General features: G+C 37.9%; 1 protein-coding gene across 1 annotated transcript in view; it reads left to right on the top strand.

Annotated features, from left to right (window-relative positions):
* Positions 1–27,112, top strand: part of FBN1 (fibrillin 1) — a 232,956-nt gene that overhangs the window by 149,146 nt on the left and 56,698 nt on the right. The window contains exons 26-43 of the mRNA XM_023527716.1: positions 224–451; positions 2,133–2,258; positions 2,372–2,500; positions 3,314–3,439; positions 3,540–3,665; positions 4,866–4,988; positions 6,117–6,242; positions 8,156–8,281; positions 16,201–16,323; positions 16,475–16,597; positions 18,066–18,191; positions 19,917–20,039; positions 21,822–21,944; positions 22,278–22,442; positions 24,227–24,295; positions 24,392–24,517; positions 25,759–25,881; positions 26,549–26,707. Of these exons, the coding sequence (XP_023383484.1) occupies positions 224–451; positions 2,133–2,258; positions 2,372–2,500; positions 3,314–3,439; positions 3,540–3,665; positions 4,866–4,988; positions 6,117–6,242; positions 8,156–8,281; positions 16,201–16,323; positions 16,475–16,597; positions 18,066–18,191; positions 19,917–20,039; positions 21,822–21,944; positions 22,278–22,442; positions 24,227–24,295; positions 24,392–24,517; positions 25,759–25,881; positions 26,549–26,707 (2,370 nt within the window). The remainder of the gene's footprint in view (positions 1–223; positions 452–2,132; positions 2,259–2,371; positions 2,501–3,313; positions 3,440–3,539; positions 3,666–4,865; positions 4,989–6,116; positions 6,243–8,155; positions 8,282–16,200; positions 16,324–16,474; positions 16,598–18,065; positions 18,192–19,916; positions 20,040–21,821; positions 21,945–22,277; positions 22,443–24,226; positions 24,296–24,391; positions 24,518–25,758; positions 25,882–26,548; positions 26,708–27,112) is intronic.

Here is a 27,112-nt window from a genome sequence, read left to right as displayed (position 1 = left end):
TAGTAGGTGCAAATAAGTATGAGCTACCAAATAGAAGAGAGTCTTTATTAGACAGGAAAACCCATCACAAAGCTTGGGTTTCTATTGAGGAAAAAAATAATTCCAGTCAATAAGTATATAGCAAATTATTGAGTGTATTGTTCTTTGCCTAATGTGATGCTGGCAATTTGGGGCAGTGAAAACAAAGTAGTTGTCCTCAACTTCCCTCTGTTCCTTCTGGCAGATATCCGCCTGGAAACCTGCTTCTTGAGGTATGATGACGAGGAGTGCACTCTGCCCATTGTTGGCCGCCACCGCATGGATGCCTGCTGCTGCTCTGTTGGGGCAGCCTGGGGTACAGAGGAATGCGAAGAGTGTCCTGTGAAAAACACACCTGAGTACGAGGAGCTGTGTCCCAGAGGACCTGGTTTTGCCACAAAAGAAATTACAAATGGAAAACCTTTCTTCAAAGGTACAATGTTTCAGTGGTTGATTACTCTTCTTTTTAGACCAACAGGATGCGTTTTCATGACCCTAGAGTTCTACTATCAGAATTACAATGAATATAATCAATGTGGTCATCTCTCAATCATCTTGGCATACATTCTTTTCTTTCTGAATTATATGTAACAAAACATTCGCTCTGTATCAGATTTTCTTTTTCTGTATCTCAGGATTTCCTGAAGTCACTTATCTCTCCTATCTTCCCATTATTATTTGTTAAAGCAGATTTTAATACTACTCTAAGCCAAACATAAATGAAAGGAAACAAGAAATTTTTATATCATCTGCTAAAGCCAAATAGTATGACCTTTTATCTTCCTATTTGAGCATCCATGTCACTGTAGTCTACCTGAATGTGGAGAATGCTGGGTGAATGGCATGAGAAACCCAGTGGCAGGTCCTCTTTGTCCAAATACAGTGAAATTTATTCCTGTGGCAGACATACTCCAGTGACATGATATTGCAATTACTTTAGTGTACTATGCTGTAATCTAAAATCTATGTAAAAAAATAAGTCACAGATTTAATCTAATTCCAAAATTAATTTAAGTTTTTGCGCACAATGATTCAGAACTTGTTTACTTCAGCAGATGGAAAATCATAATTGATTACTCAGAATTCTGAGTATTCGGAGAGGTTCAGCTTATGTTCCCAGTATAGAGTTTTATGTTGGTTGCCCATTGTGTCTGGACCTAGTTATTATACTTCATAACTAAATCAACTTATAAAAATGGGAAATGAGCACATAAATATCACTTAACTATCCTTAAATAAAAAGCATAGACTTTTTTCTCTACTGAGCATTTGGTCCAAGAAGCTCTGGGGTTTAAAATTGTTGTGTCTAGAGAGACAGTTTCTAGATGGCCCTCTTAAATGTCTCCTAAGTAAATTCAAAGGAACTTGAGTGATTTTTTTTCTAAAAGCTGTGGCAATCCCTTGCCACAGAAGGACTTGATGTTCTTGAGAATTAATCTAGCAATTCTGTCTCTCATGACATTATGTAGAAATGAACTTGTATTTCCTGAGCTTTAGGTCTTAATTTGGAAAGGCTCCTAAAAGGAGAAATTAAGATCATACATTTACTATGTCATCTCATAGTATAAAAACTTCAATTATATTCATAAAACTTTAAGGCTAAATAATATTGAGAAAACATTTTTAAATAGTATACATTATTTGCAAATATTTTGAATTATAAATGAAATCTTTGAAATTCTTATATTTTAGGTTTATCCAAAAAAACATCAAGAAGCATAAATGAATATCTCATTCCTCTACACACCCAATTGGTTGCTGTGGGGCAATATATTCTAATAATCTTCTATGCGCTTTAAGTATGGACACTAGTGGTTTGGAATATTCATTCATTCAGCAAATTGTTAAATGTTCAATATATATCAGTCAGCATGCCAGATTCTAGAAGTCCAAATAAGCACACTCTATTCCTCTAATGCTTTCTAAAATAGAAGTTTAAAAGACAAGAAATGTTTATAAGTCATACTTCTCGTGGACCATCAGACATTCTTTAAAATGAGTATTGCCAAGATCTTAAATCAAGACCCTCCAACTTTCCGGGTTTAAAACAGTGGGCATTGAGCTCTCCTAATTGGTTGCTCATGAACTTTTCACATGTTTTATTTTTCTTGAAGATATCAATGAATGCAAGATGATCCCCAGCCTCTGCACCCATGGCAAGTGCAGAAATACCATCGGCAGCTTTAAGTGCAGGTGTGATAGTGGCTTTGCTCTTGATTCTGAAGAAAGGAACTGCACAGGTCAGTGAAGGGGCTCACCTTAGAGGGACACCCTTTAGAACTCTTCATCTTTATTCCACAAGAATTAAGCCAATCCTGATACTCATTTGCTGTTACTTGCTGCTTTTGTGCAGACATTGATGAATGCCGCATATCTCCTGACCTCTGTGGCCGAGGCCAGTGTGTGAACACCCCAGGAGACTTTGAATGCAAGTGCGATGAAGGCTATGAAAGTGGATTCATGATGATGAAGAACTGCATGGGTAAGCATGTGCCCATTTGATCAGCACAGTTAAAAAAGGATTCCAAGAAGCTTTGATGACTAATAGCGTAATGTCCCAGATTCTTCATGCTCCCCCAGTGCACTGGTCTCCTGACCAGTGAGTCAGGAATCAGTCTGTGGCAGAGAGAGACTGACATGTGGAAGGAATGAGGGAATTCAGGTTGTGGGGTGGTGAGTGGTCTTGGACACCAGTTGCGGGTCCCTGAGAAGTGACTATAACACCTAGAGTAGATACCTCAGGGAAGAGAGAACAGTTTGAATATAAGTGATAATCGGGGTCACATTATAGGGTTTTTATCTGATGTTTCTAGAAAAGGAGATTAATTAACCTGGTTGCATTAGATCAGGTTCCCTGGAAACAAATCTAAGGTGGGGATTATTTTGAGGGAATGCTCTCAGGAGGAACCTGTAAAGGAGTGAGGGAGGCCTGTTAGGGTAGGGGAAGGAGAGAAGCGAAACGTTCAGCTGCATGTTAGCCTTAACCTGATTCCACTTGGAGTGTAAGTGGTACCAGAGAATAGTCCCACCCCGAGGCAAGGAGGCCAAGATTTTATGCTTCCCACAGCAGTTCAAGCAGTTATTGGCCCATGGATGGCCCCCAGCACGGAAGGGAAATATAATCTTTCGCCTCCCAGGTATTTCTGAATGAAGTGGAGAGCAATTCTCCAAAAAGGGAGAGTGTGAGCCTTTAGCAGACGAGACTTCCAGCAACTGGCTGATGAGTGTACTGGCCTGGTCATGGATACCTGGGCAGGACACCACCAATAACTTCAACTTCATTTCCATTTTGCAGATATCAATGAGTGTCAGAGGGATCCTCTCCTATGCCGAGGAGGCGTTTGCCAAAACACCGAGGGAAGTTATCGCTGTGAATGTCCTCCTGGTCATCAGCTATCCCCCAACATCTCAGCATGTATAGGTAAGAAGACTTTCAGACCGCTGACCAGTCATTCGACCCACATGTCTGCCAGAGAGTCAGAAGCTTATGACTGGGTTTCCTATTCTTATTTTCTACACAGACATCAACGAGTGTGAACTGAGTGCGAACCTCTGTCCAAATGGTCGCTGTGTGAACCTCATAGGGAAGTATCAGTGTGCCTGCAACCCTGGCTATCATTCAACTCCTGACAGGCTGTTTTGTGTTGGTAAGTTCTATATTTTATGTGGTTTTATATTTTATTTTATTTAGTCTCCTTCTAAAGCACTCAAGCAATGTTCTCTCAGTTCTGTTTCCACCACTAGTGACTTTTACTTAATCTTTCTCGTTTTCCTGTAAGGAAAATTCTTTTCGTAGTGGTTCATGATCTTCGGATGTCACCTTCCTTTTGTGTTTAAGGAAGCAATTACATGAACAATGTAGAATGTTTTAGCTCTAACGAGTATAATTTGACCCGTGCTGCTTTGAATGGTGAATGGTAGCACGTGCTTTGTTTAGGCACATATATAACCAAGCAAATAAGCAAGTGATTAATAACCACCTGAAATAAATGAAGCATGGTGGGTGCCATGAAAAAGACAAAATGTGCAGGGTGCAATCTCTCCCTTTAGTGGATTAGATCAGCTAAAAGATTTCAAAGGATAATTATTGGAAAGAAGATCATGGTACAGTCATATCTTAAAACGAAATAAAGGTCAGGTATGGTACTCCTTAACAGTGGGATTTTGTGGGACAAGGCTTTTGCTTTGTGGCTGGCCCTCTGTAGGTTTAGTCGTGTTGGAAAGAGTGGCACAGAAAATCCTTTGGCTTTATTGTGCCCAAAGTTAAAGTGAAACTGTAGAAACAGCCAGTTTTTGCCTGGTTTGGGGTGTACATCATGTGGAACTGCCAAGTCTCACATGGTTTCCACCCAAAGTCATAAATCAGCCCAAATTCTTCTGAAACATGGCCCAGTACAACTCAGAACTCCAACTCAAGTTCTTGAAAAGGATTAGAACTTCAGCCAATCAAACCGAATATCTAGTTTATAACTGAATCCGTGACCCAGAGAAGTTCGCCCATGTGCCCATTGTCATAACTGGGATATGTTCTCAAAGCACCTAGCATTTCTTCTATATTGCATGTGGCACACCATGTATTGTGTAATTAATTGTTCATCTAACTCTCCCGCTGCAGTTTAGCATTATGAAGGCAAGTCTAGTGTTTATCTCATTCACTATTGGATTCTCACTTCTAGCACATAGTAGGAGTATAGTTCATATTTTTTAAGGAATCAAATAATGCAGTGACTTTGAGTTGCTCTAGGATGCTCTTTTTTTTGGCTTTACTTGACCCATGCCTGGGAACTTTAAACACATGCCATGATCATAAACACAGAGAAAGGTGATACTATTTTTATTTTTCTTAGACATCGATGAATGCAGCATAATGAACGGTGGTTGTGAGACCTTCTGTACAAACTCCGAGGGTAGCTATGAATGTAGCTGTCAGCCAGGATTCGCACTAATGCCTGACCAGAGGTCGTGTACCGGTAAGTAGATTTTAGCCTCCTGTGAAATCTCTCAGTAATGGGTCTCTATGCAGAGCGGTTTAGGGTCTGAACTATGGAGTCGGATAGCCCTGAGTTTAAATCTTTGTTTTGTCACATATTTTAGCTATGTGTCCTTGATAAAGATCTTTAGCATCAGATTTCTCATCTATAAAATGGAGTTCAGATTGCCTCTGAGGAAGAGTATGTACAACACTTAGCATAGTACTTGGCATGTGCTCAATAAATGGAGTATAAAATACAGTTCCTTCACTGATCAGACTTTTGAAAAATTTGATCTCTTGGCTTACATCAGTGCTATTCAGGGTGTGTTTCCTGGACCAGCAACATTAGTATCACCTAAGAATGTGTTAGAAATGAAAAATCTTGGGCCCCACTTCAGACCTACTGAATCAGAAACTCCTGGGGGTGAATCCCAGTAATTCGTTTTCACAAGCCCTCTAAGTGATTTGGATGTGTGCTAAAATTTAAGTACTACTGGTCTTTACACTCCCTGTTGTATCGCCCTGGGTGAGAAGAGCCCTGTAGCCAGCTACAGATGAAAAATGAGGTGGGCAGTATAGGTTTTGATTTTGGTTTGGGTTAAGAAGAGAAATTGGGTTTAGAAACTTGAAATATCTGATCTAGAAAATCTCCTTCAAAAGCCCTAGACATCAATTTGGCTACAAAAATTAATTGTTGAAAGTAAATATTTTTACTAAAAAATGAATCTAACTAGATTTGCTTATTTCAAGCAGTTTCACCTTAAAATAACAGTAAAAAGATAATAGACTTTAGACATTTACATTTGACAATGAGAAAAATATAATTCATAATCATTTTTAAATGATAAATTCATATCAGAGATAAAATTGCTAATTAAATGATGGACTTTTAAGTGGCTGTAGACCCCTGAACAGTGTGTTGTGAATCTTGAAAATGGTTCTCACCTTTTTCACTCGGGATAACGTGATGGGATAATTTAGGTAAAGCTTCATTTGTATTTGAGAACTAATTATCTTATACAACAAATAGGCTGAGTTTATTTGACTTGGGTAAGTTAACTTTTTCATCCCCGAATTAATAGAACAAATATCAACAACATGCTGTTGTTGGTTTTATTCTCTGCAGACATTGATGAGTGTGAAGAAAACCCCAATATCTGTGACGGCGGTCAGTGTACAAACATACCTGGAGAGTACAGGTGCTTATGTTATGATGGATTCATGGCATCCGAGGACATGAAAACTTGTGTAGGTAAGCAAAGAAAACAGAATTTTTCATTTTCTCTTGTTATTCACAAGTACTATTAAATTACATAACGATTAGTTTGGGTAGCCAAGATCCTATGTGAAAAGTAAGGATATTTAGGGGGCATAATACTAATATTCAAAGCCAGCATTCCAAAGAGCAACTTTCTTGTGATTGTGTTATGATGTTCTTGTAAGATGTGTTATATGGACTGAACTAGCCTTTGGTCAACTCCAGATAGACATTTATTTTATGTCTGTGCATTATTTCTGTCCACATAACCCTCCTCCTGCTGTGAATAGAGTTCGGGCTTGTATTTGAGAGAGTTTTCCTTTACTATGTCTTCATATTTATTAAATTTCTGCAATATCTAATCTGCCTTTAATCTCATTCAGTATATTTTTAATCTCAGACATTGTAGTCTACTTCTCTAAAAGTTTGACTGATGATTTTTTATCGTATCTTCTATGACTCTATTTAATATGTCCAATCATTTCTCTAGCTTTTTGAATATATAGAATACAGTTATAATAACTGTTTTAATATCCTGGTCTACTAATTCTATCATCTGTGTCAATTCTGAGTCATTTCAGTAAATTGACTTTCCTCTTCGTTATGGGTCATATTTTCCTGCTTCATTGAATGCCTGGTAATTTTTTATCAGATGCCAGACATAAATTTGACTTACTAGGTGCTAGATATTTTTGTATTCCTAGAAGCATTCTCGAGCTTTATTCTGGAACCCAGGTAAGTAATTTTGAAACAGATCGAGCCTTTCAAAGTCTTGCTTTTATGCTTTTAAGCAGTAGTTAGTCTCAGGCTAATTTTGCTCCATTACTGAGGAAGAACCCTTCTGGATACTCTACTCAAATCCCTGTGAATTATGGAATTTTTCAGTCTGACTGGTAGGAAGAGGCACAATTCCAGACCTTCTGTGAATTCTGATGATTGTTCTCTCTAATTCTTGTGGGTGGTACTTCCCCCAGCTTATAGTAGTTTCTTTACATGAATGTGCTGAACTCTGCTCATCTGAATGTTTGACTGTGACCCTATGCAGATATGTGGAGTGATGTCTGTACAGCTTCCATCTGTCCTTTGTTCTGCCCTGTGAACTCTAGTGACCGTGGCATTTCACGACTTCCAGTTTCATCTCCTCAACTCAAGACGCTACCTGGTTCCATCTGTCACCCCCTTCCCTATGCCATGGACTTAAAATTCTCCCTACATAGTAATCTGGGGCATTCGTAGAATTCACCTACTCTGTTTTCTGTCTCTCCAGATCACTGTCCTATGTTGCCTATATTGTCCTTTAGTTGTCATTTCAGATGGGAAGGTAAATTCAGTGCCTATTGCAACATCTTGGCCAGAAGCAAGAATTTAGAATTGAAAATATTTAAAATGTATCATATTTATATCTTCAGAAAATCCTGGCCAAATATTTGTGAAGTACTAGATATTAAAGTGAATATCATGAAAAAAAATAATTTTTAATTTGGGAAGGAAGTGAAGTTGATAACTACCTGCACTATGACTACTAGTTTATCTATTTCTTCTTGTAAAAATGTGGAAACTAAACTTTTGGCATCATGCAGACTGACTTAAAAGTCTCATCTTGCAGCAATTTTGAAAAGTTTTCTAGAATGTTGCATAAACAGGCTCCATACTCAGCCCCAAGTGGGTCAGTTTATTTGATTACTTGACCTCCTGCTTATGACCCAGATAAAAAGCCGGTCTGTATGATTAGCCTGTAATATGGAAAGCACATGTGAGTTGAGCTCCATAAGCGTGATACACTTTTTTTGAGTGAAAGCATTTCACCCTTTCTGATTTATTTATCATAGTTGTCTTATCTGAAGGAAAAAGTATTAAATTATATCAAACAAATGGTTATACGTATTAATGATATCTATATTTTACAGATGTTAATGAATGTGACCTGAATCCAAATATCTGTCTAAGTGGAACCTGTGAAAACACTAAAGGCTCATTTATCTGCCACTGTGATATGGGATATTCAGGCAAAAAGGGAAAAACTGGCTGTACAGGTATGTTTTTTCAAATTGAATAATAAAAGATTAAGTGCTTAAGAGATTGCTACCATAATTACAGATTAATATAACTGAAAATCATTGATGTTTTATTTGCATTATAAAGCATGTCGTATAATATTTTTCATTAACTTAGCCTTCATTTCTTTGAAATTTGTCATACATTAGATCGTATCTAAGCTAAGGGCTTTTTTCTTTACCTGTGAAACAAGGCTTATTGGATAAATTACCGCTATAACTAACACCATAAATATCACATTTTTATGAGGTTAAAATCACATTTTTATATCAAAGTAGTTAACATACTAGTTACCAAACATTCATATCCCTTTACAGTCGTGAGCCACACAGTGATGTTTAGGTCAGTGATGGACCACATATATGATGGTGGTCCCATAAGATTATAACGGAGCTGAAAGGTTCCTGTCACCTAGTAATGTCATAGCCATGGTAACGTCATAGCTCAACATGTTCATGGCGATGCTTGTATAGACAAACCTACTTCACTGCCAGTAGTGTCAAAGTATAGCACGTACAATTACAGTACTAGGCTATACCATCTAGGTTTGTGTAAGTGTGCCCCAGTGTTTGCACCATGACAAAATCACCTAACTCCGTGTTTCTTAGAATGTGTCCCGTTGTTAATACAGACACATGATTATATTAAAACAAGCCTTTCTCAGTAACCTCCATGGCCAGCACTTCGTTTAAGGTTTTATAAATGAAATTACTTTTTAAAGAAGCACATCCTACAATTCATATATTTCATCAACTTCTCAGTCTTCTAGTTCTTTAAATTAGTGTGCTTCTGATGTATTAAGTTGCTTTAGCCCAAATAAATCTTTATTCCTGAGGTTTAACAAATCTTATGAAGTAATAATTAAACCATTTGTAATTTTGCTTTTCGATAACAACAGCACATGAGAAAATCTTTTCACAATGTTTGTAGAATATTATTCTGTTAAACGGCAAATAAAAGAAGTCATTCTGAGTGATATTGTTTTTAAATGTTTAGTTGATATTTTCAAACTTGACGCAATAATGTTAAGTATGTGGAATAACAAAGTTTTATTGTAGTTACAGTAATATAACAAATTATGGCATAGTAGAGACCATGGTGAGCTTGAATTAAGTAACTGCATAATTTCTTTACAAATAATAGACTTTAATTCCAAAACCCAGTTGGCAAGCCCTTGTGACTCAAACATTAAAATATTTGCAGATTGACAACATGGTAAATGTACAGATCCTTTTCTTAATCATATTAACATTTTCAAGAAAACTCCCAAATATATTGTCATTTTAAACCATCTAATAATATTAACTTTCAAAGTTATAGATATACAAGATAACACCAATAATATTATTATTGATTCAAACATGAAAGGTTCTAACCAAATTATAAAAATCAGCATGAAGCTGAAATGCTTTCATCCTCACTATATTACTCTTCTTATGAAGCATGACTAAGAGTCTATTCTGATAAATGGCACAGTGTTTCAAATCTCAACTCCTCATGTGGTCTCTGGGGTACAAATGGTGCTTAGCTCACTATACCTATGATTCAAGCTTTATTTTTAGTTTCCAGTGTAAATATAGAAATTGGGGAATGGGGTGGTGGTCTGGCAGTAATAAAGGGAAAAGTAGGACAGTTCCAGGTTGCATTTTACCTAATAGAGGCTAATACCCCTGTTTGGCTCTGTTGAACTCACTGAAATTCACCCCCAGAGGATGGTGATGTTTATGAAGGGAGAAGCTAATCTAATGGGACAGTCTTCATTTGCTATAAGAAAAGGAGATCTCTAGAATTTCATGCTCCAAATTCCAGCTAATAGAGGCCTGTGCAGCGGCCAATTATTTTAGGCCTTCTACCATGAAGAAAGCTTAAATTTTCATGTGACATTAATTTCATTTTAGGTAAATGAGATATAATGTACATAATGCCCTTGGCATAGTGCTTGACATTCAGTACCTGGTCAATAAATAGTAGCTACTGTTGTCATTATAGAATGAGACACATAGACATAGTGTCTGGAAGCCATTTGATTAAAGACATAACTTCTAGTCTAGTAAAACTCTATACTACTATTTACTGATACATGCTTGGAATCAATTTAAAGAAGGAAAATCTTACTCTATATTAAAAGGCTTGTTTTACAAGGCTCATTTTAATTGAATTTGCACAGATACTAAGGTTGTGGTGATGAAAGCTCTGCACTCCATGTTAGATGAGATGACACCAGTTTTACATTAAGAACAGCAATCTTTTAGTAAATTATGTGAACAGACACATAGATTCGTAGTCCAAGAAATATTCTATCCTTTACCAAGGTCCAACATCCTCCTACTTTTAAATTATAGCCTAAAATGATTTTCCAATTTTATAAAACCCAGCCAGCACTGTCAGAAGGAGACTTGAGTTTCATGGCCCCTTTGATATCATAGTAGCATGGCATGTGATATTCTTGTGTGAAAGAGTAGAACCCTGGATTTTATTCCCAGTTCTTACACTGGTTCATGAGCTTGAAGGAATCACCACGGTTCTCTGTAGTTACACAAGCATTCCCCTTAGGTAAGCACCCTGCTGTGAAATGTGAAAGGAGGGAGTACATTAGGGAAGAAAGGAAAAGAGATCTTCTGTAAATACTGTTATTAACAACCAAGAGTATGACATTTGATTGAAAATGACTTACACAAACAGGAATTGGCAGCAAATTTGGTGTACTTAAAAACAAGTTTTTAAAAATCTGAGCCAAAATGTTTTTTAATTCCATGTAACTAGGGCTCTTTTAGCCTGCTTTTAGTTTAAAATTAGTGTCACTCACAACATAGAATACCAGCAGGTTACCTTGGTGATAGTTGTGTTAAAGACAAGTGTTTATAATGTCCCAGGCAACTAATATAAATAGAGATATGTATCTTGCCTAATGGGATAAGCAAGCCACACAAAAAATAACAGTAAAGAAAGGACCCGAAACTATGTTTTGATGACAGACAAAAGAAGTATTTTACATATATTTCCATATATATATAATGTGTATACAGACATTGAATATGTACATCACAACATAATATATATATACATATATGTGTGTGTGTGTGTGTGTGTGTGTGTGTGTGTGTGTGTAATACATATATATATATATTTAAAATAAGTAACCTATACAGGAATTATAAAAATATGTATGCTATTTCATAGGGGGAGACTTTGTTTCATGAGAACTAAAAAATGTCCTCTGGGTTTCATTACAACTTTGTCTAAATATTTCAGCTCCCTTGTCATTACTGATTGTTTCCATTTTAACAAATAAACATGTTTTTCCCCCCAATCACTTTAGCAGTGTTCAAAATCCACCCACTGACTTACATTCCCAGCCTACACAGATGTGTTAAGGGTTTCTTTTTTCTCCTTAAGCTTTGTCCAAATTATGGGTTGAAAGGAATGTTTGATTTAATGGAGGGGAAAAGTACATTTGCTTGAAATCTAGAACATAGCTCTCTGTCCTTGGCTTAAGAGGGCTGGATTACAATTTTTCTGTGGCCCACATACAGGGCTTCTGCTGCTCATTCTGCATAATTGCAATGAGACAACCAATTGGAAAGATAAAATTTAGGCTGTTGCTAGGTGCCATCCTCGGTGAGTACTGCTTTCACAAGCTCGTTTGTAAGAGCCTACCACCCATTGAGTGCTTATTCAGTCAGTAAGTAAGGTATACGTACCATTAAAATCAGAATTGTTTTCAGTTAAAATAGCAGGATTTCTGGGTAATTTTATTTCTCAAACTGTCTGCTTCTTTTCACATGAGAAATGTTGCTAATGGATCTTAATCCATGAGAATCATATACTTCGAAACCACCAGCACTCAGTGAGAATTTGCGCCCGTTTCCTTCCAGCTTCTTATCACTGCTAACTGTCCTCCACTGGCTGTCAGCCTGTGAAAACTCGGTGGGTGTTCAGTTAAATAGTCTTGGCTCAAATTTGGATCCAAATAAAGAAATCCAAGTAGCCTTCCCATTTAGCCTTGCCATTCACTCAAACATCCTCTTCCCCAATGTCTAATCAAAGAGATCCCACAGTGTGCCAGCTCTGTCAGATTACAGTTCACGTGACTGATGCCCAGATGGCGGGAAGTCAGGTGTTTGTGTGGGTGAAACAGCCTCTCCCTGTGTGACTGTCAGAGGAGGCCAGAGCAGCTCGGAGCACAGCCCTTACTTGAATGTCAGTGGAACACACCCAGAACCTCTGCCTGGGGTCTGCTCACACCATACCCTCACCCTTTAAGAGAGCCCTGCACATGGGACCTTTAAGTCTGTGAAGGAGCTTTCATGGGGTTATGGAGGTTGCAGTGTCAGCCCTAAATTTGAATTTCTTTGCTTTTCTTGGCTTGTGCTTATTCTTAATCTTAAAAAGGAATTTTCTGTCTGGAGCAAAATTGTGGGGGAAAGAGAACATTTGTACAGAAAGAGATGTTCTTGGCAAGCATGTGCTATGTTTCCTTCACATTATTGAAGAGTAGAATGTTTGAGTACAGCGTTTTTGTTTGCTTGTTTTCCTCAGTTTCCCCTTCTGTTAGTTTTTATAATGAAGTGCAGTCTTAGACGCTGGTCTGTCATGGAAACAATTAATGAACAACAGTTGGCTCATGCACACATGCAAAACCTTTTATTCAGAGACGCCTTTACACTTTATGCCCAAGTCTTTTTAATTCCCTTGTCAGATACTGAGAGTATAAGGCATTGAGACAATGACCCATACAAATATTCACAAAATGAAGAATTGAATATTGGCTCCTGAGACACTCTTTCCTAGTATCCCTAAAGCCCATGGTACACAGCCTCTCACAAAGATATTTTCTTTTCACCTTGAAAAATTGTGGTGAAATTGCACACATTTTCTTGAATTAGAAATTTATAGTTGCATATTACCAATGATAAAAAGGGGGGAGACTCTTCTTTTAAAAGAAATGGTAATATTCTTAATTGCAAGATTAAATATGGAAGGTAAAAAATCCACGTGAAAATAAGGGTAAGTTTGGTCCTTAGAGAAATGGAAAGAAAAAGATTACAGAATTATTAGATTGACAGGCTATAATAAGCTCTGAAAATTATACTTAGCAGACAAGATTAGTGACTACTTCTACGAGTCTGTTAATACTCACCAAGATTTGGAAAACTCCATAAAGCAGGGCTTAGAATAAAGTCTTGATGCATTTAAAAAAATCAGCTCAATTGGGCAGCTGTGACCTAAGGGAAAGAGTGTCAAGAAGGGGACAGAGAAAGTGATTTCCTGGTGGTCCTGTTCTGTCCCTCACTGACTTTCAGGCCCTGGTAAGTCCCCATGCCTTTGGAGACCTCTGTATCCTCCTCTGAGACACTGAAGATTAAGAAAATAAAATTCTAAATTCTTTCCACTTAAAAAATTCCTTTATTTTCCCCTCATTCTTTTTAAATTTTATTTTATTATTAGTTTCAAGGAGAATTCTTTGATTTTATAACATTTGGAGGCTTCAATACTTAGGCAATTGAAGTTCATTATTTTTAAGTAACTCAGCTATCATGACAAATAAAGGAGGGAAATTAAGACAACCAAAAGTGGTAGTTTGCGTCATTAACTCTGAGGGGAGTGATTATCTGAGAAAGAGAGACGTGTTTGATGGTCCTGCTTGGGAGCCCATTAAGTCATGCTTACTTTCTTGAATTCCCTACTTACCACTATTATCGCCAGGCTGGCCTTCCTCTTCATTTCCTTGGAATGTGCCGTGCTCAATTACTCAGTTGGTTAAAGCTCCCAGTCACAAGTTTAAAGCTGCCCGGTATGTGCCTCCCTTGACCTGCCTTAATAACTCAATAGGTTCAGTGGTTGCCAAGGTTACATTAAAATTCACCCATATGATACATTGTAATTGTAAGAACATTCTCTCAGGCATGTTTTCATTTTATGATTATTAGTGATATTGCAAAATATTTTTGTAGGAAAATGTCATTATTTTGTGTTTCCTCTAGAAGTTATGAAGAAGCCAGTGATCCTAGGACCATTTCAGAGCTTTAGATGGAATATTTGGCAAACAGCATGTTTCCAAACATTTTCAAATCATTTAATTGGGCTTCTTACATAAACAAAAGGGTAAACATAAGTTGCTTGATCAGTTTCTTTTTCATGCCACTGGTCAAGTGGTCACTAAAAATTTTTGCAACATTTCACATGCCAAAATTATTCTTCTTGACCTAAATTTTATGTTAGACATCGGTTTGCATATAGAGTCATAGTATCTATACCTATGAGTTCTTGTTCTTAGTTAATGAACATGTTAATTAAGTGGTTAAGTACCTGACTTTCATTATATAATGGATTAATTTTGGGAAATATGATTACGATACCAATTTCAATTCTGATCACAAACTGGGTGTCTTACAATTCAACTAAATTCTGATACTATCTTCAGGTAGATAGTGTCAGATTCCACAAGTTAACGGTTCTGTCCCACAAGACTATTCCCATTTAGATGCCAGTCACAAGCCCAGATTGTTACCCGTGCTTCTGACAGAATGGATATAAATACTACAAATCAGAGGTTCCCGACCTCTTCCTTGGGTTTAATTTGCAGCTCACAGAACTCAGGAAACCAGCTTATTATAGATTACCAGTTTATTATATAAGGATATAACTCATGAACAGCCAGATAGAGGAGATGCACAGAGCAAGGCATGGCAAAGCAGTGCGGAGATTCCATGTTTTCTCCCTGAATCTCCTTGCGTTCACAAACCCTCCCCAAACTCCATCCTTTTAGGTTTTTATGGAGGCTTCATTACATAGGTCTTATTGATCAAATCACTGACCATCAGCAGTTGAATCAGCCTCCAATCCCTCTCTCTCCCCATACTTGCCCTAAGGTCAGGTGTATGGGATGAAAGTGCCAGCCCTGTAGTCATGTGGTTGGTTCTCTTAGCAACCAGCTGGTATCCTTGGGTGTGGTCCAGAAGTCACCTCATTAACATAACAGAAGACACCTTGCTTGCTCTCACCATTTAGGAAATTCCAAGGATTTCAGGAGCTCTGTGCCAGAAATGGAGATAAAGACCAAATATGTATTTCTTATTATAAATCACAATATCATGGAAAACAAAACATATTTCACTTCTTACTGTATATTCTTTTCTATAATCTATCTTGGTTAAATTAGGAAATGAAATTTTGGAGAATGGAGAATTTTCAAGAATTTGAAGTTCTTTAGTAATGTAACCCTAATCTGGTACTCCTTTTACAGATAAATCTTCATTCGACTGATTTGAGTTTTACATGAAATATGCAAGAGGGCTTCGGCGTGCTAGAGAAAATATGGTTCACACTCTGCCTTAGGGAAAATTCTGTGCAAATGCTTGAATTAGCAATACTTGAAGTAAAACTTTCATAGAAATAAAGCATATTTGATAATACAGTGTTTTACATTTAAGAATAAAATATATTTAATGTATAGAATATGAGTGCAAATATCTTCTAATATGCCGACAACATTGTATCCCTTTGTGTGGTTGACTTAATAAAAATATTGGGACTAGAAACATGTGACTATGAGTGTTAATACTGTACTGTTAAGCAACCTGCATTTTAAGATCTTCAATTGGAAAAAGATTCATTTTGTTTTGCAGTGACTGGACACTTACATGAAATAATGGAAAATAATTAGAGTTGATAATAGCAAGCAGCATCATATTCTTGTTTCTTTATAAAATGAAATGTAAAGCTGTTTAATGTACGTACAGTGTATACGTGGATGCTAAACCAATCTATATTATCATTTGGGAAGTGGGAAACTGAGTCCACTTTAGATGTTGCTAAGTTGCTATTGCTAAGTTATTTAAAAGACCAAAAAGGCACCTGTGCTCAACCTTTTTTAAACTGCTGGTTATTTTTCCAGACATCAATGAATGTGAAATTGGAGCACACAACTGCGATAGACACGCTGTATGTACCAACACGGCAGGAAGCTTCAAATGTAGCTGCAGCCCCGGGTGGATCGGAGATGGCATTAAGTGCACTGGTGGGTTGGAAAATAACTGCAATTGCTTCTCATGAACTGCAAAGATTATAAATAAGAAAATATGAATTCTGTAAAGAAAAATTTAATTTCTGTATTATCGATATTAAATGTCTCACTCTCTATTCATAATGATGTGATCTGTTTCCTTAAGACCTGGATGAATGCTCCAACGGAACCCACATGTGCAGCCAACATGCAGACTGCAAGAATACCATGGGCTCCTACCGCTGTCTTTGTAAGGAGGGATACACAGGCGATGGCTTCACTTGCACAGGTAGGTTTGTGTTGGAAACAACTGTGTAAATGGCAGTCGGAGAAAGACGTGTTCCATGTCTTTCAGACCACCAATTCTTTTTTGAAGGCTGGGTCAGTTATGGACAACTTTTAACAGAACAGATTAGTTGCTTAAAACTACATCCTTGTGGAAAAGAAATTTGGAACCAGGTCAATTAGGGAGTCCTCAGAAGCTAATTATATACATATATAGTTGTTACTAGATATATCTCACTGTATGTAATGATGTCATTAGTTTAAAATAAGTCATTTCCTTTTATAATCCTTAGCCTTTATATTTTTGTGCCTATTTTTCACTGTTGACTTGTTTTTCATACCAAGCCCAAGAGTGAGCTTGCTGTAGGAAGCAATGTAAGGAAAAGGGATTAGCTATTCTGGATCAGATTGACAGTATATATTTTTCTCACACTGGCCATCATTATTACCATCCCATATTGGTATAAGCAAGTATTTCATAACTACTTTGTAAAGAATTCATTCACTTCCAATTTTACAATATATCAATGACATTTTATTTTCAGTTCTAATTAATAGTCATTGAATTAACATGAACTGTTACATATATTTGAATATATATGATTTGAAATGTAATTGTTAAAATATGATACATACACTTACATGAACATGTATACACAAATAACACTTTTTGTGTGTTAGGGCTTTGATATTAAATAAGGTACTGAGATCAATTTCTTGTTGGCTGTTAGGTTGCATGGCTGCTCAAATTGAAGCATTAATTTATCCTGAGCACTTTGCTCACAATAAGTCATTTAAACATAAAAGAGGCTAAGGCCTAGTACGTAAGTTACCTGGATTTTTTTTAAAAACTCACTAAAAATTTTATCATATTTGAAATTGCCTTTGCCTAACCCAGTGAAGTTTTATCATAAACCTCCCATTTTTTTTTTTTTTTAGAAAATATTGAAAGTTTCGTGTGTTAGGCATGAATGGTTCATGTGTTTAACGTCCATGATTATTAACGAAACTTGGTCAGGAGTTTTGGGGTCTCCTCTCTAATTGTTGCTCCTGTTCTTTTGCTGCCCATCTGAGCTCAGCTTGAAGTCTGAGAAGTAAGCACACAGCATGGCATGTTATTTCCTGTCATGGACATGTGCTCATGTGGATGACTCTGCTTGAAAAAGCCTTAGTTTGAATTATTTGTTTAACTTATTCATTCTACATCATTAGGGATGATTTAGCATTCAGAATTCTGCATCTGAACACCATGTTCATTGAATATTCAATATTAGCATTCAAAAGAGAAAAAAATGAGTTTAAATGTGTCATTGAATATTCAATATTAGCATTCAAAAGAGAAAAAAATGAGTTTAAATTACTACCAAACACTACTACACTCAGGAAGCTGACAATTATAAAAATTGTCGGACCTGAGGAATAGGAAACCTCTTAACTGAAAAAGAATAACTTGTGTTTCTTTCTGGCTATAGATCTTGATGAGTGCTCTGAGAATCTGAATTTGTGTGGCAATGGCCAGTGCCTAAATGCCCCAGGAGGATACCGCTGTGAATGTGACATGGGCTTTGTGCCCAGTGCCGACGGGAAAGCCTGTGAAGGTAACTGATGGGGAAGCTGCTGGGGGCCTTGCGGGGCCTGATGAGATTAGATTATTTAAACATTCTTGGTTTTTTTTTTTTTTTCCAAGGTGAGGTGTATTTCAGCTTCAACCTGGTCATTTCAGTTTGTGGAGGGATTAGGTCTGCAGTCAGACCATTTCTCTTCATGCAGAGAAAATCTTTGGCCGTAAGTGCACAACCAGCCTTGGCCAGAAGGTCTGCAAGAGTACATCCCTTGGTCCTAGGAGAAAGAGGATAACCCAGTGTGGTTAACTCAGTGCAGCCTATTTATCTCATTGTTGGGGGAAAGAACTCAAAGTACTGGTCCCCCGAAAATATTGAAAGGTTTTCTTTAAATATGGAAACACCGTTTTGAATCTCTGCTATGATTTGGTTTCTAGAAATAAACATTTTAAGATAACAGCAGAGCAGATCGTCTTTTCCATATGTAGAATAGTGTCCAGGGCACATGTGTCTCACGTGGTCTCTAAATATCTTTTGCAATTCCATCCAGTAAGAGAACCTTTGAGATAACGCCATGTGTCATGATGTCTCTCAGCACAAGACCATCTTTCCGATAAGTGTTGGTCAGACAGGAATAGGAACCTGTTGGCTGAGAATGAGTCCCATCAGGAGACACAAGATTCTTCTCTTTACCCTCACATTTGTCAACTATAAGGGCATTATCTCTTATTGAGAAGAATTAGTGGCTACAGTGAACTAAAGAGATTTCAGTAGAAATAAACAAATGATAACGATTGAGAGTAGAAATTTAAACAAGACCCTGTTTAATGTCTTAACAAATGGTCGTTGCTTGTTAATAGGGCATTAACTCAAAATCAGTCTTTAGCCAAAACACGTATACTAATTCCCCCATATAGTTCTATAAATACTTTTCTTTGTTATGGAATCATTGGATGTTCTTTATACAGTTTATATTAAATATGCAAAGTTTGATCTAAAATTCCTCTGAGTCAAGAAACCAGATTATGCTCTTGATCATGTGCCTAATGCCTTGTTTACTTTTGTTACCGTGAACATCCAAGGAAAACAGGTACTGTGCCACTTCTGGTAATATAAATAGTTGCACTGAAAGTTTTGCTTCTCTTAATGCTACAAGGGAAGGTTTTGCTTGTTTGTTTGTTTGTTCTTAGTATAAATCATCACTGGCCAAGTGGTCATGGCTATTTAAAGCCAGTCCCAAGGTTGAAAATGTGCCTGTGTGTCAATTACACAAGCAGAATGTTAATGGGAGGCAGGAAAGAGGCCTGGAAGAAGTGACTGCAGTTTTTAGATCTCCATTAACAATAGGAAACACATCCCGTAGTACCAAGGATGACAGAGTATTATAAAACTGGTTAGAAAGGTTACCACAAAAACTTCGTGATTCTTAAAATTTTAACCCACAACAAAAGCGGGAAGTGCATAAATAAGAATCAAAGGTGAACTTTTTGGCTCTTATTTTATAAGAATGATGTGTAAAACACCAAAAACTGAGATACATATGTATAAAGTACTTAGCTCTCTAGTTGGCGTATAATAGGAGATGAGAAAAACAAGTTCATCCCTATATGTGGCAAATCGTCTAAAAGTCTGTGGGAAAAGTGCCCAGATTGATGTTGGATAGTTGTCATTTTCCTAATAACATTAGTTGCCTAATTACATTAGGCAGTTTCTTTAGCAAAACATAAATTTAATTTCTCCCCTCTTTTACCCCTTCCCAAGATATCGATGAGTGCTCTCTTCCGAACATCTGTGTTTTTGGAACTTGCCACAACCTTCCTGGCCTGTTTCGTTGTGAGTGTGAGATTGGCTATGAGCTGGACAGAAGCGGCGGGAACTGCACAGGTAAGACATCCATTTGCATCAAAATCTTCTCCCAGGTGCCCCAGGGCACTTTGCTGTTGGGGTCTCGCTGCGACCACACAAGGATATCTACAGAGTCACGAACAAAAAGCTGGTTTGAAGCATAGGTATCACAATAAATTTTCTAAAACCTGTAACTGATTAGATGTGAGGATGCAGAGGAAAGAGTTGAAGACAGTTGAAGGAGCAGAGTTTGTAGCTTTAGAATCAAGCTATGGCAATGCAGGAGTGTTCCAGGGGTGCTCCAGCTATAAGACTTCCCAACCATTCTTTTCCTCCCTGGCTATGTTTTCAGAGGGTTTCCTTTTGAAGGCCATGCCCTGGGATCATGGGTTTTCTCCCTATACTTCTCCATAGCAATACTCACTCGTTCCTGCCCCTGGCCTGCCAATGAATGTGGTACATAGAACTCAGCCACCTATTTCTAGTGTGTAGATCATCTTCTTGTAGAGCAAGGGACTCTCCAAGAACATATGAAAACCATTAGAAAAGCTATAGGCACTTGGTAAGCATTAGGCACTCAGTAGACCTTTCTTCTGTTCACCTTAACACTCGGTTAAGACTTTTAAAGTCATTTGCAGATCTCCATCTTAGTCCACCATTCTGTTCAAGGATACTGAGGAAAAACATTCCATTCTGTATGGGCTGAGAATCTCAGGGAAAAGAGTGATTTTTTCTGGCCACCTAAACAAGCTGTGACTCAGTGGCTTTCCAGATCATGACCACTACCACCATGTCCCCAAAATTGCTCTGAACTAGGGCATTCCTCTCCAGGCACACACTCTTCTCTTGTTTTTTTCTAAAAACTCTTGTGACACCAAGCTGGGCGTCTGGCATACCACAAGAAGTTGCCTCTCCATGATCCATGCCCCCTGCTCAGTGCCCCAGATTGCCATCAGCGTAATTCTATCTAACATCATTTCTGTTAGTCTGCCCTGTCCTTCCAAGTTCACATGTGACTTAAGCAAAAGAATTTTCTGCAGTGGAACCTACAGGAGGGTTACCAGGTCCAAGGGGGAGGGCCTAAGGAAAAGATATTGTCCTCACTCTCCAACCTCTCCTCTCCAAATCAGTGTATCCGTTCTTGAGTATTTCATGAGTGTTCAAAACGGACAAAAGGATTGTACAGGTTTGGAATTTGTCAAAACTCATGTCCATAATATCTAGAATTCTGTACATATTTTTAGAATAGAAACTGAAAGGGAAATATTCAGCCGAGCTTCAGTGATGGGAAAGAGACTCTTAATAAGCTTGAAGAAACACGCTAAGCCTCATGCATGTGTCTGTACTCAAACTCAGCTGCTCTGAGGCAAGCATGCTCAGTGGGGGAGGCAGCAGAAGTTGCCTGCTCCTGAGAGTTCCTTGGGACATCTTGCTCTAATTTGATGAAATAACAAGCCACACATATTAAATATATTTTCTTAAAACTTGTGTCTGAATTTTTGGTTGACCGAGGTCACAGTAGTGTTTTGCTTTCAGTTACCTTGACTGGAATATTTTTCCTAATTCCAAAGTCATATTTTCTCCTGATGAGAAATTTGAATGCTAAATGTGTTCCAGGGGAAAAAGACCAAAGACTATGACATACTTCCTTCCTGAGAGGTTTTATTTCAGAAGTGGAAGACTGCATTTCTAGATGTAATTATAACTAGTAACTCTTAAAAATTCTTGTTGGGAGCCCTAGATTAGGTGCTTCCGTTTGGTGGTGATGTCTGCTCCACTTTGGCCCAGATGACAATTCTGCCCCTTGCCGTTTGGTTTTAGATGTTAATGAATGTCTGGATCCAACCACGTGTATCAGTGGTAACTGCATCAACACTCCAGGCAGCTATACCTGTGATTGTCCACCTGATTTTGAGCTGAATCCAACTCGAGTTGGCTGTGTTGGTAAGATTTTAAAAACTTTTCAGAGAAGCATGCTGTTTTGTTTTGTTTTTGTGTTTTTTTTTTTTAAGCAGTATCAAACATTCCATTTTCAAATTTTAAAAAAGTAATAGCGTGAAAATTTAAACGTTTCTTAAATCTGATTTCTGTTTTCGGGTACTCCTTCTGTGGGTAAATTCCTCGTATGTGTGTTTGGGTACTTTTTAGTTTCTCAGTAAAAGTAAATTCTGGTTTTAAGAAGTGTTTGTGAAACAGTTTCTAAAAATGGGTTTGAATTTTCAACCCTCACATAGAAAGAATCTACCTGACACTTTTTTGTTTGCATATGGCAAATAGACACCCGCTCCGGAAATTGCTATCTGGATGTCCGGCCTCGAGGAGACAATGGAGATACAGCCTGTAGCAATGAAATCGGAGTTGGTGTTTCCAAGGCTTCCTGCTGTTGCTCTCTGGGTAAAGCCTGGGGTACTCCTTGTGAGCTGTGCCCTGCCGTGAACACATGTAAGTGGACAGCCTCCTGTTTATTATTATCTTTCTTCCCGCTCAGGTCAGTTCTCCTTTCTAGATCCACGGAATAGAAGCCACGGAGGGAGGGAGCTGCCATTAGCCTTCTACTTTTCAATCAGGGAAGGGAGAGCAGTCCTCTCAGCTCTGTTGAGGGACCCCATTCCCAATTTGGGAGTCAGAAAATGTCACCAGTTGGCTTGCACTAAAGGTCACGTGGGGCCGGTGACATCTTACTACTGTCTGGGTGAAAAGCAGGTCTCCTTATATCAAGGAAGACCTCCCAGGCCAAGTCACTGATTTTGCTTACCTTCCAAGGACACTGATCTGTTCTTTGTCATCTGTTGGGTAGTTTCAAAAGCTCTAGGACAGACTTAAGTATCCCTACATGAAACAGAAGCAATCAGTTAAGCAAATGTGAAATGGAAGATTATACTCTTCTCATGGCGTGACTTGAAAGAAAGCTCTAGAATGTGATTCTAAGGACATAAATGATGTCTTCTAAAAAATAAAAGGCTTCCCATTCTTCTAAGTGGGTCCCCTATTATGATTCGGAGTCAAGTGTAGCTTCTTTGGCAAAGGTCGGTGGCTGCTGCTTATGGGGTATATTGGGATAGATATTGATTCTTTCCTTGCTGAAGGGTCATTTATTCACTTTTTCTAAAAGTATTTGTTGAGTACCTAGAGTGTGTACTTTGGGTGCGCAAAGGTGAATGAGATTAGATCCTACCCTCGAAGAGTTTATTGTCTAGCAAAATATGACCCAAACATACAAACTATAATTCAGCGTAGTCCTCAATAAGGGAGAAAAGAAGGGCAGACACAATGCCATGAGTGAGAGGAACAGCACACCTGGTTCCATTTAGGACTCTGTCACTTGCCACTCTAACTTTCGGCAAGTTACTTAGCAAGCCTGAGTTTTCTCATTCATAAAATGGCCTCATAGAGTTAAATGACTTTAGTAAAGTACTCAGCACACAGAGGAATGCTTAGCAGGCATCTCCTCTCCTCTTCAGAAAAGGAAGTCAGTTCTGATTGACAGAGGGTAGTGATAAGTATGCATTTTTTAAATTGGGCCTTGAAGGAAGGGTGTGACATGACAGAGGAGACTTAAAAAGAGTAGAAGATGGCAGAAAGAGGAGGTAAGAAAAAGTAAAAGAGGATGACAGTTAACTTCATTGATGTTGAAAGAAGCAAGCCAGATGTTTAGGAGGAGGAGTCGGCTCTATCAATTAATAATGATTAGCAAAGCAATAGAGGTCCACCCTACCTCAACCTGATCATAGCCGAAAGTGGAATATATATATATATATATGGCAAAGGTCGGTGGCTGCTGCTTATGGGGTATATTGGGATAGATAGATTCTATGTACATATACATAAGTGTGTATATATATACAGAGGTAAGGCTGAATAATACATAAAACTAGAGAAAGAGCTTGTTAAAAAAATAAAAATAAAAAGAGAAAGAAAATCTTTAAAGAGGAATGGTGATGGAGATAAGGAAATAAAATAGTTCACAAGAACTTAAGGCCAGGAGAATAGGTGGAGGGCTCAAAGACTCAGGACAGTGGCCTTGCATTTGGTCCCCACAGTAAAAGCCATTCGAGAATGGCAAGTATACACAAAGGTATTAACTTGCTTCAGATGGGTGGGGGTAACTGCTAAATATTTCTGAAAATGAATATTTTCAATTGGATATGTTAGTTTTTCTCTCGAGGATACTATTTCTGTAAATTTTAGATTCGAAAGAACTCAATCTGATTTTTTTGTTTCAATAGCTGAGTACAAAATTCTTTGTCCTGGTGGAGAAGGTTTTCGACCCAACCCTATCACTGTTATATTAGAAGGTAAGTCTGGTTTCTTTATTTTAAAGTGCATACATTTTGAACTTCTTTGGGTTTATTTACAATGCTGAAGAAATGCTATTGCTTTCATTCTGATAGATATTGATGAGTGCCAGGAGCTCCCAGGGCTGTGCCAAGGCGGAAAATGTATCAACACCTTTGGTAGTTTCCAGTGCCGCTGTCCAACCGGTTACTACCTGAATGAAGACACTCGAGTGTGTGATGGTAAATGGCCCTTATAGGAGGATAAGTTCTTTCCAACATTGAAAACTGACTTCAAAAGCCAGCACACGGTTACCAGGAAAACTGAAATTTAAAAATATAACACAATGGCCTATAACAATATAACACAATAACACAATATAAATATAGGTAAATAAATATGCCACACGTGTGGCAGCTTACACTAATGTTACTGACATAATGTCATTGTCATAATGCCAATATGCCCTAAATTCCTCTTTCCCTGAGAAAAGTGTAGTTTTGTTATCTTGGGCCGTAGTCTCATTTATGCCTACAAAGAGTTTTCCATGCTCTTCAGGAGAGCCATTTTTATTAGAGTTGCACAGGTCTCAGTTGACTGATTTCTATATTCTGGACAGTTCCAGGCTCTTCTTCTTCCTGTCATTTACCCCCTTATCACTGGTATTAATGCATTTACTTAAGCTTCTCTTAAAGGTAGTCCCTTTGGTTTCATGATGTAAGTGATGATTCCTGTTCATCCTGTGTTACTGGGAAGATGGAGAATATGGACCACTTGCAGCTTTTAGAGCACTTGAACCGTAGACCAGGCTGGGAGAGATGGTTTTCATCTACATACAGGAGTCATGTGACTAGTTAGAGAAGGGACCTCCTTGCATCCTGGAGGAGAAATAGTCTTCTGGCTCTCCAAAAGGCTTATAAGGTGACCTGGACAATGACAACCTTGTTGAATAAGAGTCGATCATCGCAGTGTGTATGACACAGCTCTAAGACCCTTAGAGTTAACGAAAATTAGAATCAACCTCTGTCTTTGAAAATAGGGAAGGAGGTATGAAATACCTAATTCCATGCTACCTTACCAATGCAAATTCATGAAGCCAGTTGTTGATGGCTTCCGATACATCATTTCCTTCTATAGATTTTTTGAACATGTGCAGTACTACACATAGTTGTCTTTCTGAAGGATATTTGAGAATTACATTTTCTCCACATTTCCATCTCTGCATGCCTTTGAGGATGTTATGAACTCACCTGTTAGGAATTCATACTAGCCTTTTGTAAAACCTCGTTTTCTGAAAATGCACACACACATTAGTACAGATAAAGGACACTGGTGAACTAAACATCTGTTTCTCTTATCTGGATTCCCAAGTGCCCTATGAATTTTCTCCTTCACAGTCAACATTTATATTGACACTGAGTACCAGACTATTCCAGAGAGTGAAGTTTCCATATTCACTTACCACTTTCTTTTTGGGTCACAGATGTGAATGAATGTGAAACTCCGGGCATCTGTGGTCCAGGAACGTGTTATAACACCGTTGGCAACTATACCTGCATTTGCCCTCCAGACTACATGCAAGTGAATGGGGGGAATAATTGCATGGGTAAGTCCAAGCTTTTCTTAATACTGCACGGTTGGTCTTCATCTGCAAAGAGAAAAAGAGTTTAGAAGTCCAGCCATTTATCCTTAGTGTTATGTCACCTGTCAGACTGAGTGCTGCCATCCTTTCACTGTTTTTGAGAGCCTCCTCCCCTGTAAACCATGTTTGGCCTTTTTTTTCCTCCACCTCATGTGGGTGGTTGGGAGTTTTCTTTAAAATGTAATGTTGGAAAATCCCAAACACTGGTTTAATAGTACTTCTTTTGTTTGACTTCGAGTGTATCTTTATACAATTATATTTACAGCACTGACCTACAGTATTAAAACATCATGAGTCGGAAATGAAAAAATTACTGCCAAATAGCAGTGGAGAATTGTTACTAGGAGATTGGGTGGAGAGTCATGTAATGTTTATTAATGCTACAGCTACATAATGACTTAGTTCTGTGGCACAAAATAAAATATCAGGGAATGCATTTCTCAAAGTTTTTTTTTTTTTCCTGTAGCAGCATAGGTAGATGGGAAGTTGCATAAGAGCAGACTTTCTCTGCCCTTATCAAAGTCTGGTTACAACACAATTGAAAAGAAACTCGCTCCTTGAGTATCCGCTTAGAAATCTGTCATGATTTCCCCATGACATCACCAATCCCTTTCTTCTTCCTTTCTTCTAGATATGAGAAGAAGTTTGTGCTACAGAAACTATTATGCTGACAACCAGACCTGTGATGGAGAACTGTTGTTCAATATGACCAAAAAGATGTGCTGTTGTTCTTACAACATTGGCCGAGCCTGGAATAAACCCTGTGAACAGTGTCCCATCCCAAGCACAGGTAAGTTTTAGTTGCACCATTACCAAAACTATAGGCCAATAAATTACCCATAAATTCTTGGGGAAATGAGTCTCAGCAAGGGAAGTATAGGGTACATTGTTTATCTTCATGAGAAAAAATGAGTTCACAAAGGCAAATATTTAAATTCGCAATTGATCCTGATCTTTCCAGCTGAAAATTAAGTCACAGAATATGCTTTCTAATTTATACACTAGTTCTTTCCCCAGACTTACAGACTCAGCATATTACAACAATATAAATATTGTTATCATTGTTATGGAGTTTGCCATGTAACTAAGAGACTGGAAAATTTAGGCAAAGCAATTTGAGAAATAAACCATATTCCTGGCATTTTAACATATTTATAACTAGTCTTCTACCAAAAATAATTTAAGGCAACCCACA

Source organism: Pteropus vampyrus, unplaced genomic scaffold, assembly GCF_000151845.1.
Source record: "Pteropus vampyrus isolate Shadow unplaced genomic scaffold, Pvam_2.0 Scaffold19, whole genome shotgun sequence".
NCBI lineage: Eukaryota > Metazoa > Chordata > Mammalia > Chiroptera > Pteropodidae > Pteropus > Pteropus vampyrus.
This window is presented reverse-complemented; position numbering and strand designations above follow the sequence as displayed.